A 15,100-nucleotide genomic window follows, 5' to 3' on the forward strand; every position below is an offset into this window, starting at 1 on the left:
GAGGGAGAGAACCAAAGGTAGAACTTATCTTTACACTGCCTGCTGGATTTATACACTTGTAAGATATTCAAATACCATGTTAGATTGAGCATTCAATAAATACCTGGCTAGATTATGGAAATCAAGTAAGTGGCACATGGATATTTTGGCTTTTGTATCAAGCCAAAAAAAGTCATAAATAAAAAAATATATATATAGTGATTGTTAGCTAATCATGGTATGACTTACCCAAGAGTTTACATGGGAATGTAAAGAGTTGTTTTCATATCATGGAATTCTTTTTCTAAATGCAAACACTAGCTTTACTTGTTGCTTATAAATGAAATTGAAACATGTTAGTTCTTAATTTCCTTGTTTCCTTAAAAACAGATCTGCAGACTTCAACGCCACCTGTCATCAGGAAAATATCAGCAGGACCTCTTTTCAAGTCAGCCTGTAATGTTTATATCTCTTGCCAGTCAACCGCCATGTGACAAGCTAAGAGAACTTGTTCAGTTGTGTGGAGGAAAAATATGTAAAACCCTACGTCAGGCCAAAATCTATATTGGAGAATATTTGGGAAAGAAGCAACCTGAAATAAAATATTTATCAGAAAAATGGATACTAGGTAAGAGATTTAATTTCAGCCCAATATAATACTATAAAATGTGCTTTCAAATGTGCTAAGGGGTTTTTTACACAGTGTGATAATATGCCCTATGGGGGATGTGATTTCAAAAGCATATTAATGTGTGTACATTAATTGGTTCTTGTAAACTTGCTGGTGTATACTAAAAGTTCCCTAGTGCACTTTAGTATAGTGCAATTGGTCTGTGTAAACCCTGCTGCTGCTGCTCACTAAAGTTTCTATTGGGCCTTAATGTAGTGCTGTGCACTAGGGAATCTTTAGTATGTACCAGCAGGGTTTACACAGACCAATTAATGTACAAGTGAATTTTAGAAATTGCATCCTCATATTGAGCGTTGCTGCTCCTTTAAACAAGCCCTAAGTATGGATGGAAGATTACCAGAGAGAGAGTGTGGAAAGAAGAGAATGGAACAGACTGTGCTACAGTTGTTACCCATTAGAAGTCCTGATTTCATGCTGTCAGGGACTTTCTAGTAAAATTAGGGCTGGGCTGGGTTGATCTTTGGACCCACCTTTAGGAATTGGACCTAGCATAGTGCTGTCCAAATTACTTCAAATTGTGCCCTCCATATTTGATGGGAGTCATTTCATTTAAATGTGATACCTGTCTAATTAGAGTAGGTTATGAGAGAACACTTAGGAACCACTCTCTTGAAAATGCCTAGTGAAAAATTTGTCTTTCAAGATTATAAAAATACGTGGGGAATATGCTCAGCTACTGCAAATTGTCATAGCTTTGTTGGCTTCAATAGGCTCTGACATTTTGCACCAGCTGAGGATCTGCCTTGTAGTATATAATATGTAATTTAGTATGCATGTCTGAAATGTTCTTTGCTATGACTATCACTCTGCTTGAAGAAAATTTCTTGCTAAAATCTGTGGGTGCTGAGTTCCTGGGAGTTGCTTGTCCTGTGGTTTTTCCTCAGACACCATAGAAATTAGTTTTAAGCTTGAAGTTCTTGCAGTAAATTGTGTGTACATTTGCAATATCCCCACAGAAGAAAACTTTTGGTGATCTACTTGGGATTCACAGTCCTAAGAGTATCTATCTTTTAGATTAGCTCCATGTCTTCTCCTCCTAAAAAGAATCTTTTTGCATAATATAACACAAGAAAATAAGATATTTGTGTTTTGAATAACAGTCTTCTTAATAAGCTAGCTTTACTTTCTGCTTTACAGCAGATACTAAAGCTTTCGGATACTAGTTGTTAAATAAATCAGAATGATCATAATGTTGCAAAGTCTGAGTAAAAACACTGCTGAAGGTTGAAGCAGAAAGAAAACCTGGGTTGTAAGGGAGAAAACACTTGTCTAAACAAAAGTATATTTCATACTTTATAAAAGATACAATTATTGAAGAGTTGAAAGACAAGTGAGTTTTTAGTTAGATTGATCTGCAATGTGAGAGCCCCTCTCTAAAGTCATAACAGAATTAAACAACAGGTGAGCCAAAGATAAGACGAGACAGCATAGCATGGTATGTCAGAACTCCAGAGAACCAGAAATAGGGCATGAGGAGAAGATTTGAACTGTGATGTAGTAAATTAAACTATACACTTGGACATATTAGTATTTCAAGCATAACTTCCAGCTGGACATAAATAATAATCCCAACTGACACTCTAACATCCATTTAACAATGTATGTATAACCAATAGGTAATGTTTGTGTTGTTTTTGCGTTGGTCCATAATTTTAGTCCAGGGATCCACTTTTTCTCCTGTGCCTTTTTCAAATAGTACAGCATGGCTACTGTATTAAATTCTGGTGGAAATTAATACAATAATCCTTGCCCAAACATTATAGCCTCATCATGATTTTCTTATAATTGTATTCTTCTATTTTAAACCTCTAACTTCCGTTGTTGTTTTTAATTGTTTCACCTTCCAGACAGTTTTTAATAAAAGATCAATACTGGCACAAGAGCCTTAAAATATATAGATATCAGGGGCTCTGGAGGTGAGATGTTTCCTCTACCTGACTGCCAGAAACAGTCATTAAAGTCAAAATATGCACAAGTACTTGAACCATTAGGTACATGATCCATTGGCACCATGGAAGGATGGTGAGCCAGGCCATCAGTCTTAGAACATCAGCATCTGGAAAGAGTGCAGTGCACTTACACCTCTAACTTGGTGAATCTACGCCTGTAAGAAGGGTGCTTTGGCACATCAGTGCTTTTGCAGCTTTAGCTCATCTCTAAAAATATTTGATATACATATAATGCTGAATTATATGTATACTTTCCATGGTGCACTGTATAGCCTCTCCTGCCAGATTCTTAAGGTCCAAAACCGAGGATCCCAATTCTTCCATAGAACCTAGGGGGACAGTGAAACCATGCTCAAAGCAAAAACACTCTCAGGCCAGTTGTCTGTTTTTATTGTAAATTCCTTGAGGTGTGGACAGCAGCAGCCCACACTGTCAGCATGTAAAAAATAAATGAGCTAGAAAATATTTTTAGTTCATTTAACTGATCTCCTTCCCAATGCAGAAATAAAATCAAGCTGTTAAAAGAATGCTTGGTAATTACTGTGTATGAAACAGTTAATTTACAGCCCTCAGTAGGAAAGGGTATGACTACTCAGGGATAAAATATCCATGGTACAGCCACGGCAGGTCTGGGTCAGCTGATTTGGGCTCGTGGGGCATGGGCTGTGAGGTTAAAAATCGCTGTGTGGACGTTGGGACTCAGGCTGGAGCCTGAGCTCTAAGACCCTCCATCCCTGCAGGGTCCCAGAGCTTGGGCTCCAGCACAAGCCCAAATGTCCACACTGCAATTTTTCAGCCCTGGAGCCTGAGCCCAAATCAACTGACCTGGGCCAGCTGTGGGCTTTTTATCGCTGTATAGACATACACTAAGTGTCGTGCTCTGTGTGTTAAGCTGTGAGAGTGTTCTATGTAATGCCTTGTTTGCCTTTCATTAGTTGCATATTGTCCCTTTGTATCCTGCTGTGAGAGCTGTGTGGGTGAAGCTCTGTGAAAATCAGTCTCAGCTGGAATTAGCTGCCACTTGAAACATTCCCCTTCATCTTGCTAGGGGTATTGAATTAACCTGTTATAATTAGGCATGGAAGGATTAGATTTTTATCAGTAAATGTTGGTAAACATAGATTTCACTGTACACACACAAACCGAATTTAAAAATATTGATAGGCAAAGTAAAAAACTGCTGCTTGAGAATTTAATGTTTGATTTAAGGCTATTTCCTTTTTATATTTTGACACAGTGTTTTTTAAACAGCTATAAAATATACACAGCTTTATAAAGTGTTTATAAACAGCTTTTTGAATCTCAAAATCTACTGTCATTAGATAATTGTCTGATCCCCCCAAAATCTCCCACAACTATAAAAAATTAAATAAAAAATAGAATAAAGTTTAAAACCCAAAACTATGGCAACTGTAAAAATTCAACTGGATTAAAATCAAAAAATGCTTAAAATGAACATTGATATAGTCTCCAATTTATTTAAAAAAAATTGAATTTTGTCATGCCTAGTTGTAATGAAGTAATTACTCTTCTAGTTCACCTCTTTGTAGTGCTTTAGAGTTGTGCCTGAACCAGATCTCTGAATCCAAACACTACTGAAGTTTGCAGGAGGGGCTGTCAACATCCAAATTAGGCTCTCAATTTTGCAAAAGGGCCATATCTTTATAATGGGCTGACCCAAAATCCCATATCAATCAATCCAATCCTGAATCAATTCCAACAGATGCACGTTTTCTAGGTATACACCTAGGTTTGTAGATCCACACCTAGAATAGTTAAAGTGTGCATGCAGATATGTGTACCTATACATTGTGAGTGTACGTACATACCCAAGAAAAATGGAGGCTGAGTACAGACCTGTTTGAAAATGTGTCCCTTCCAATCTAATATTGAAAGTATGTGGGATATCAGATTTGTACAAATAAAAATCCAGTCAAATGGCTAGATTCAAATATTACTCAGGGATTTATCCAGTGTTGATGCTCTTAATGTTGTCAGAATGTAGCCCTAGTTTATGTAATCTAGTTAGTTTCTGGTTATATATGTTCTGCTTTCCACACCCAATGCCAGCTGTTCGCTACTGAATAAATTAGTCCTACAGTCAATCACATATTTGATACCTGAGAGATAGACAATGAAATCCATTTTTTTTTAAAAAGCAGATTGGAGGTGTGTGCTGTGTACATACTATACCACTAGCATATATTTTTATGGTCCTTCTCATTCCCTATGTTCTCAGCTCCTAAGAGGTACTTTATACCAAAATTTCAGTCTGCTGAGTTTATTTTGTTAGTAGCATATATTGTGTTATACAAAGCATATATTTCCTTTTTAATAAGAAGCTATTTGTTAGCATCCTAATATGCTAGTATATAACATATTTCTTTTTGATTTCCTGTAGATTCAGTCACTCAGCACAGGATATGTCCTCTGGAAAACTACATGTTCCAGCAATGAGCGAACTCAAGAGCCTCCTTATGGTTGTGAGAAAATTAGTAAAGGTGTCCAGTTTTCAATTAAGTAAGAAGCTGAACAAACAGTGAATACAAGATTTTATGAAGAGACAGTAATGGGTTTTTAAATACAGCCAAAAGTTTGGTACAGTGTGGTGAGTCTCATCTAAATGTCTGTCTAATGAAATCCTTTGATTAGCCTTTTGTAATAAGGTATTTGCCCAATAAAAATCCTTTTGCTTTGTATTTATTTGTACACTGTGCAAGTCTTTGGGCCTAATTCTGGTCTCATGTACAAGCATTATATAGTGGAGGCAACATTTTCAAAAGCAACTAAGTAACTTCGGCTCCCAGGTCCCCTTTTCGACTTAAGAGCCTGTCACTTAGGTGCTTATGGAAAGATTATCCTGGTGTAATAATTCCAAATATAAACACAAACCAGTCTGAAGACAACTTTTAAGTGGGCACAGGGTTATGTCTAATTTTTTTTAAACTTAGTATGTAGTATATATTTAGATATAATTATACAACCTCATATTTATGGGATGACATATGAGCACCAGTAAAAGTAACGGATAATCAAATAATTTCACTGCAGCATATAACACATGCCTTTCAACCTCAGTCCTCCCCTCAGAGAATTGTTAAACTAAGACAATGGAAATTCTGTACTAAAAATAAAGTTCCAAGCAAAAATCACAGACCTAACAAGATACATACTTCATAAACATCATCATTTCATCGCACTGCTCTAGTTCCCGCTTGTATTTGTGCACTGAAGCTGAGATTTTCAAAGCTACACAAGGATTTGGATGCCCAATTTTCATTGAAATTGATGGTGATCCAAATTGCCTAGATCGCTTTGAAAATCTCAGCATTGTTATCTAGAGTGGAAGGTCTTGAGGCCAAGAACTTTGTTTTCATACCTGCCCTGTAAACATGTAACACACACAATGATAAAAACTCAGGGATGTGAATTAGCCACCCCCCTGAGCGGCATAACTCATGCTGACCTAAGTGCCAGTGTGGACATAAGACTGACCATATTGGGTCAGACCAATGGCCCATATAGCCCAGTATCCTGTCTTCCAAATATGACCAATACCAGGCTTCAGAGGAAATGAACAGAACAGGTAATCATCAAGTGATCCAAGTGCTGCTGCACACTGAGTGGATGTTTTCAGAGAACTAGCCACAATGACTCCAAGATCTCTTTCTTTAGTGGTAACAGGTAATCTAGACCCTATCATTATATATGTATAGTTAGAATTACATTTTCCAATGTGCATTACTTTGCATTTATCATCATTGGCCATGGTGCATTATGTATAATCATTAGCTGAATTCATGTTATTAAATATAGATTCTTATGTTAACAACAACATTGACATTGGATGAGAGGAAATCAGCTAAAATGGTCTCCACTAGTCTTCAAATACTGTAAGTCTTCTATATTGGAATTAAAACTGAGAAGCATTATCTTTTTAGACTGAAATGTGAATAAAAGCAACAATAAGACTGCCTTTAAGGGAGGATATTAAGACTCTCAGAAGCTACAAGACACACATTAACAAGGAAAAATTAAACCCTAGTTTCTCTTTGCATGTCCACGAGCCCTTAAGTCAGTCAGTGCTACTGTGCAGCATTGTTCACTATAGCAAATTGCGTATTAAGATCGTTGCTGAAATCAAAGAGAAAAGAAATGTCCCTGAACCCAGATCACAGTGTCATCCATGCATGAGAGCTTTAACTGAAATTTGACTTCTGTGCTGTTCAGTAACTGCTCTCCATGACTGTTCAGAGGTCAACGTCAATTGAACATACGCGTGTATTTAAGTGCTGAATTGGGCCCTAAACAATTAGCTGGCAGATAGTGGCTCACCCCTCGCACCCTGCATCATTCTAAAAGGGTTCCTTCCAAAACAAAATAGAGCCTAAAACATCCTCTTTACAGCCACAGTGGCTAATAATACAAGATTGACTGAAGAATGTTTGATGGCAAGAGTGGAAACTAATGGTCGGTGGGTGGATTGGGCATTGATTTCCTTGCAAGCAGTTTTAGATTATAAATGCTTTTGGGCACTATATAGAGTGGATAACAAGCCTGTAAATGGCTACGTTGTTGCTAATATAGGAGCCATCTGTTGTGGATTTATTAAAGCACAGATTTGTTTAGCTACTTTTATGTTTTTATTTTCCTGATTCATCCAGAGGGACACATTTTGGTGGTTATTACTTTTTAAATAAAAATGCTTGTAAAATGTGTTGTGTAGCTTAGTTTTCTATTTATGGTTCCAGTATAAGAAACTCCTGTGTCTTAATGAAACAGTACCCAGGATAACTGCATCATCTGGAAAGGTACTATCAACAGATTCTGAGCCAGAAACTCTATTAACTCTAAAGCTTGTTTCTCTGTGAAGGCACTTAGGATCTTAGTTGCAAAAGAATTTTTAATTAATGTTTCTGAATAAGAAGAGTGGCAGTCAGTGAAATTTGGTTTGTATAATTTCCAAACCATGATTGGAGGTGTCGCAGAAACACTATCTCAGCTCAATAAGCTAGAATACTGTGGTCAAGGTCAACAACTCAGAAATAGAAAGAAGTCTGGCTGAAAACTGGAGAATATGGAAGTTTGAGTGTCTGCAGTAACTGGAGTCTGGTTTGATCAATGAAAGGGCGAATAACAGGTTAACAAATTGCAAGCTGTGTACCTACGTGTGTTAAGCAGTGATTTTTTTCTCTTAGTATTATTCTCCATCTTTAGGTCTTCTTATGGTAAGAATAACTGGGTGGTTATTCTGGAATGTTCTTTGCATAGTACAAACATACAACCTTAGGTATTTTAAAGCTTTAGGTGGCAACTAGCAGCTGGTATTTTAAACTTGTTAACTATGCTTTCTGTATAGAGCTCTTACTGGGAGTTGGCAAAGCAGATCATAGTTCTATGGTTGGCCTAGATATGAGACAGTGCTCTGGCCTCTAATTGGAAGCTTAAACTCTTCCTCAAGGCTGAGGAGTTGATGGGGTAGCACCAGGGTGTAACTAACGTGGTGCCAAAGGTTTGTTTGAAGCTTCTGAGGTGGCTTTCCTTTGCAGAGAGGCATTATCTGGTGGTTTGCAGTGTGTTGCTGGAGAGCCAATGCCCCAAAGCACTACCTGATAATTTTTGTGCAGAGGCCTGTTCTCTAAATTATCCAAAGTAACAAAAGTCCAACTCTCCCTGTTATATAAAATTGCTTTTAAAAGTCAGCAAAAACTAAAGACAGACTGAATTAGTCCAAACAAAGGTCTCACTCAGGACCGTGTCAAGATTGTGAGTGGTAAACAAAGGAGAATGGAATGCGAAATTATTAGACCAAAGTTGGAGTGTCAGAAATTAGGCCTAATTGGTGACAGAATAATGAGAGGTTGGCCTATTCTACCCATCAGCCCTTTTTGCCATCCTTAAAAAAGAAACTTTGGGGAGGGAGGACCAAAACAACTGGGATAGCTGGACTGAAAGGCGCAAGTTTCACCATCAAGGTTACCACCCCCACAACTCTCCTGTGTAACTGATTTATGTGTTCTCAATTAATAGTTTAAAGATAAGGAATAGAACCAAACTGAACTCTTTATGGTTTGATCCTGCAGGGTGGGGCCTGATGTCTGCTATAACCCCATTGTGACATGATCTTTTAACAACAGGCAAAACTCCTGAATCTGGAACTTTGAATCTCTCCGGTAAATAACCAGGTTCTGAGGCAGGTGAAACTTCTATAGATGCTACCTTTTATTTAAGTGGTGGCAATCAAAACTTCATCTGATATAAAGTGAAATCATTAAAGAAATATAATTACTTTACCATGACCAGTGGAAATTAAATTTTGTCTCGTGGATAAACTTAAAACAGCAGCTTTTCAATCTCAGAATTGTGAACTTCTGGGTACAATGTGTAGAAAAGGAGACAATAATAAACTTACTCCATGCTGTTGCACACTGAGAAATTGTCTACTGATTCCAAAGATGACATCATGTCCAAATTATAAAGCGGGATGTTTACATCTAAATATCAAAAGATCGCAGACTGAAACACAGGGTAAACAAGGAAGAATTAGCCTTGACAAAGGTGGGAGAACTTCCTTTACATAAGGATGTTGCACAGACCCTGCTTACAGAGAAAGAGGACTTGTCGGCAAAAGGGCAGGTTCATTTACATGAGTGCATGTGTATACACATAATCTTTTGTTTAAATCAAAAGGAATTATAACCAGTGTATCCTATTCTGTCAGGCCACCACCCTCTCTTCGTTCAAATTGCTCCAAAACCCCACTTTTTCCATAATGCCCACAAAATTCCATGATCCTCTGTCACTCAGTCCTATAATCCTGGCTCTATCTTTGACTCATCCCTCTCCTTTGAATCTTACCTCTAGATCATGTCTAAATCTTGCCCCTTCCTGCACAGTATCTGTAAGATCTAATCTTTCCTCTCTGCCAAAACATTTGTCCAAACCCTCCCTGCTCATTAGCGCCTCATCTACTGTAATCTCACTGGCCTTGGTACCTGAACTTGCTCCCCACTCAAGTCCAGGTGAAATGCTTCTACTTAAGATTATTTTCTTGGCTCATTGCTCTGACTTGCTGTGAGCTCACCCTTTAAGTCCCTCTTACTGGCTCCCTTTCTTCCAATTTATCAGAGACAAATTTCTTGTCCTTACCTACAAAGCTGTCCACAGTTTAGTCTCACCCTATCCACCTGGCCAGTTTCACTATCGCAGGTCACGTCCCACCTTCGCTCTGCAAAGATGCCAACCTTGATCACCTGATTTTCTGCTTCTCTGACAAGCACTTTTGCACTTTCTCACACACCACCTCTTGTGCCTAAGAACAGCTCCCTAATCCTTAGAGCCACCACCTCCTTCAAGTCCCTCCTTAAAAATCACTGCTTCCTTAATGCAAACAGTAAACTGCAACCTGATAATGGCTAGGCAGGTGGAGAGCTGTGATCAGTGCTACTGACTGGCTAAGAATTGTGCACATTCTGTTATATCTGTTGCCTTGTCTACCCCACTCTCACCCCCATGGCTTGTTTGTATTCTCTGACTGTTATGTCATGTCTTTTAATTGTAAGGGCATTATTTGTTTTTACAATACCTTCTGTGATGGGATCCAACTTGGTGGTTGTCTTTAGCCCGCAATACAAACAATGAAAAATAATAGGAGACGTTTACTATACATTTTCTAAAATAAACTGTTAAGTTACTTCCTCTTAACTAGCACTTCTTGTGTCATCTAGATTAGAATGTAAACTCTTTGGCAAGACTGTCTTTGTTTGTACTTTGTACAGTTCTATGCCTGTTTTCAGCACGTAATAAATAATGCTGTAAGACTGTATCTTCTCCCAATGAGGCTTTGTGTAGTCTCATGATATATACACCTAGAGATTTCACTTTATATCAGATGATGATGTTGTGATTGCCCGCACTTAAAAGGTAGCATCTACAGGAGTCTCACCTATCCCAGACGCTGACTCACTGGAGAGATCTAAAGTTCCAGGTTTCAGGAGTTTTGCCTTTTGTTAAAAGATCATGTCACAATGGGGATGTAGCAGACGCCTGGCCCCTCTGCTTAACCTTTAATTGAATTTTCTCCCTGTTTTTTATCTTGCGTAAGTCTGGTTGTATGGAAGGGAACTTTTCAAATGTTGACTGCCATTTGGGGTAAGTACTGCAAGACATCTTTTGGGGGTGAGGGTCAGAAGGAGAGCCACCCTTCAGATTTTGATGGCTTAGAGTGGAGACATAGGTATCCTTCTGGTTTAGTCACTCAAAGTCAGGGGCACAGAAAGCTCTATTAGGAGAAATGTTGTAGAGTGGTCACTTGAGTCCTGGGATAAACCTAACGACAAAGAAGAACAGGGTGGATTTGATTTAAATCACTAGTTAGAAAGACTATTTAATCATGGATTTTACATAAAAGTGCATTCTTGTTGGTTGTTATACCCTTAATACATATTCTTCACAACTCAGAGATAGATGTAGTTTCATTTTTAGAAGGTACACACTATACATTTTAAAAAATGATTTATTTTGAAAACTTTTCAGATTTACTTTTACAGCTGTATCAGAAAATGAATGATTGTTTGGTTATTTCATTTACCAAAGGCAACTGAAGCAGATATTTATGAAGTCATGAGTAGCTGAACTATCTCCAGTTCAACAGGTTAATCATTAATATTTGGAGGATTTTCTTTCCTTGCTGTATTAAGAGGAGAACATCACCAGACAGACATTTAAATTGTTTTATTTAACTAAAACAACGTTATGTATTCTGGATTTTTTTCTTCAACAGCAAACATATAATATTTTAACAAAACAAGCATATTAATTTTTGAATTTAAACATTCACATTTTTTAAAATCAGGTTTGTTTTTGTTAAAATTGTTTTTAACTAAAATATTTAAATGAAATTTAAAAAAAAAATGTAATCGACTATGTCAGCCAGGTCAACATGATCAACTTAAAATATTGGCTTCTGCAGCTAACTCAGTCGTCTCCACCTTCATTTTCCTGTTTGTGCATAATCTGGAAAAGAAAAGAAAGCTTTCCTGCTTTTTCAGGTCTCAAACGATTTCTCAATTTGGAATAAATTAGTCCAAAGGAAGAAAATATTCTTTCTACACCAGCAGAAGAAGCTACTGCTGTTAAAAGAGAGATTATGACTTCAACAGTCTCTGAATCCAAGTGCTTAAGTGACTTCCACCAGTTCCCTGGTATGACTTTCTTTAAAACATCATCAGCAAACATATATTTCTTGAATGGCTCTTATTTCCAGACTGGGTTTCTTTTACGGCCCGCTGCCATTATAGGTTTTCCCTTCTAGTGAGAGAATAAGGGATTGACTCTGTGTACACAAATTTGCAGAGGGACAATAGGGTTGAGGTCTGTTATTTCTCATCTCTATATATTTATTTATCTTTTTAAAAGCATTTTTTCTGTTAAGCATAGAGACACAAATCCACAGTTTGGGAACTTCAAAACTAAGCATTTCTGATGGTATCTTCTAGATTAAGCACTGAGTTCCATTGGGTAGATAGAAAGATTAACCTAACTAATCTATACAGAAGTCCCTGGAACCCCATAAGATTGGGTCCATGAACTATTGCAACTCATTTACAAATCTTTTCTTAAACATTACATGAATATATTATCTCACACTATAGAATTAGAATTTATAATCCCTATTCCATTATATATCTTTGAGCTGTAAAGTATCTTAAAGCTATCTTTAGATAGTTTTTTTTTCCCTCAAAAAGCATTTTATCAAAAAAATCCAATTTTTTTGATTAAAAAATCATTGATTTGTATCCACCCTGAAGAGGAATGATGCACATGGGGGACTGAAAGTGAATTGACCTGTAACACTCTGGATGCTAAATGAAGATAGGGGGAGGGATAGCTCAGTGGTTTGAGCATTGGCCTGCTAAATCCAGGGTTGTGAGTTCAATCCTTGAGGGGGCCATTTGGGATCTGGGGCAAAAAAAATTGGGGATTGGTCCTGCTTTGAGCAGGGGGTTGGGCTTAGATGATCTCCTGAGGTCCCTTCCAACCCTGATATTCTATAATTCTATGTCTCTGTCCCTATACTGAGTAAACTGAACCAAAGTCTAAAATTCTGTATCTTAACCTTTAGATCAAGGAAAATTCAGGGGCATCAGTTAAAACAGACAATTCTAGGAGCAACATAGCACTTTTATTAATGACAGTGGGGCAAATTCAGACCTGCTCTGAATTTAGCCCGTGTGTTACTGCGTAGGAAAACCAAGACATTTGAGACCATTACAATAAAATGTAACTTACATGTACTTGACCTTTGTGAAGAGGTTTCAGTGTTGATGCTTATGCCACTTTTAATGGACTCTTGAAGAAATCTGTTATTACCCCATTGATGGCTGAATCTCCCAGAATAACTTTTAAAATTCACACCCACTTAGAAATTCTCCTGACTAGAAATATGATTTTTGGGCACACACTCCATCATATTTCAGTAAAATACAAAGATAGCCATTTCAGAAGTTTGGAGACAGAGTACTTCCTCTTTAAAGAACAGAATTTATATTTTTCCAGACATTGCCCAGGCAACACAGGCTTGAATAAAAAAATTGTCACTAAAAGCAGAGTTCTCTAGTCTGGGAATCAATGCTGTTATTTTGTTCCCAGCTAAGTTCTGTTTCTTGCTTAATAAAAAGAGGAATATCTTTAATGACTGTAAGGATGCTGAACATTTTGATGCCCCACATAAAAGAGATGGGATGTAAATAATAGAGTCTAGACTTTTAGAAAAGGGGCGAGGGAATGGGGATTCTATTTTCCATGGGTTTTTTTTTTCATTTCCACATCCGGGTATCTCTTGAAGATAGTTATTCAGTTGAATCTACATGTCCATAATTAAGGAAGATACTGAAGGATTTTGGGGTGCAAATTTGAATCCAGAAAGACCTCAGACTCTTGAAGATTTCAGTGGTAACACTCTGACACAGTTTAACTGACAGCTAGAATCATAGTACCTTATTTATAATAAAAAAAATGAAAAATAAAAATGTGGAACTATTAAGACAAATGCGAAACATCACCATTCAATTATGTTACATTGTCAATTTCCACACACTCTTCCTTATGTTTGTTCATTGTCTATTTAAGTGGTCTGTCTGGACTCTGGGATTTTGGGGTGTGGAGGTTGTCTTTATATCCATCTCTAAAGTGCTTGGCACTCTACTTATGCTATACAAATAACGTTAAATCAGACACTTGTACATATGTAAAATTGTTATCACGAGTTAAACTTTTACGTGTATAACTTAATATACATTATTTGGAATGTGGCAGACTTAACTTGCTATTAGAAGCTTAAGTTTGCATCTCCTGACTTCTGTGTGTGCAAATTTGCAATTTTATTGTGTTAATATATATTTTGCAGCAATGTGGTTAGAGCATATGACTGACAGGTGTTCTGTGTCCTATTCCTGATTGTGCCACTGATAGTCTGTGTGACTTTGGGAAAGTCATATATGTTCTCTGAACCTTAGTTTATCCATCCATACAATGAAAGAAATATTACTTCACACAGGCATTGCAAAGCTTAAAGTGCTTGTAAAGCATTTTGAGATCTTTGGCTGAAAAAGCATTACCGAAGTGCACTGACTTTACTGTTACATTAGCACATCTTTCCTGTAACTGCAGCATGGTGGGGTGTTTCTTTTGGGATTCTTTGTCATTAAATGTGTATTTATGATTAAGTTTATAAATATATTATGGCTGTCAATTAATCGCAGTTAACTTACATAATTAACTCAAAAAAAATCACGATTTAAAAAATGTATTGCAATTAATCGCACTGTTAACAGAATACCAATTGAAATTTATTAAATATTTAGATTTTTTTTAATTTTCATATATATTGATTTCAATTACAATATAGTGTACAAAGTAGACAGTGCTCACTTTATACTGTTATTACAAATATTTGCACTATAAAAATGACAAACCAAAGAAATAGTATTTTTCAATTCACCTCATACAAGTACTATAGGGCAATTTACAAATGTTGATTTTTTTTGTTACATAACTGCACTCAAAAACAAAACAATGTAAAACTTTAGAGCCTACAAGTCCACGCAGTCCTACTTTTTTAGCCAATCGCCAAGACAAACAAGTTTGTTTGCATTTACAGGAGACAATGCTGTCCACTTCTTATTTACAGTGTCTCCTGAAAGTGAGAACAGGTGTTCACATGGCACTGTTGTAGCCAGCATCACAAGATATTTATGTGCCAGATTAACTAAAGATTCATATGTCCCTTCATGCTTCAACCACCATTCCAGAGGACGTGTCCATGCTGATAACAGGTTCGGCTCGATAACCATCCAAAGCAGAGTAGACTGATGCATAGAGTAGACTGAGACAGATGCCACCACCAGAAGGTTAATTTTCTTTTTTCGTTGTTTGAGTTCTGTAGTTTCCGCATTGGAGTGTTGGTCTTTTAAGACTTCTG

General features: G+C 37.1%; 1 protein-coding gene across 10 annotated transcripts in view; it reads left to right on the top strand.

Moving 5' to 3' along the window:
• The window catches only part of MCPH1 (microcephalin 1), a 229,824-nt gene extending 224,506 nt beyond the window's left edge, over nucleotides 1–5,318 (top strand). For 7 of the 10 annotated variants that reach the window (XM_038397542.2, XM_043510352.1, XM_038397541.2 and 4 more), the window contains 2 exons: nucleotides 370–607; nucleotides 5,021–5,318. In XM_038397542.2, the coding sequence (XP_038253470.1) occupies nucleotides 370–607; nucleotides 5,021–5,076 (294 nt within the window). In that variant the 3' untranslated portion in view covers nucleotides 5,077–5,318. Of the gene's footprint in view, nucleotides 1–369; nucleotides 608–5,020 lie in introns of those variants that run through there. The other 3 variants (XM_043510351.1, XM_043510357.1, XM_043510358.1) reach the window with 2 other exon arrangements.
• The last annotated feature ends 9,782 nt before the right edge of the window (nucleotides 5,319–15,100 follow it).

Source organism: Dermochelys coriacea, chromosome 3 (assembly GCF_009764565.3).
Source record: "Dermochelys coriacea isolate rDerCor1 chromosome 3, rDerCor1.pri.v4, whole genome shotgun sequence".
Taxonomy (NCBI): domain Eukaryota; kingdom Metazoa; phylum Chordata; order Testudines; family Dermochelyidae; genus Dermochelys; species Dermochelys coriacea.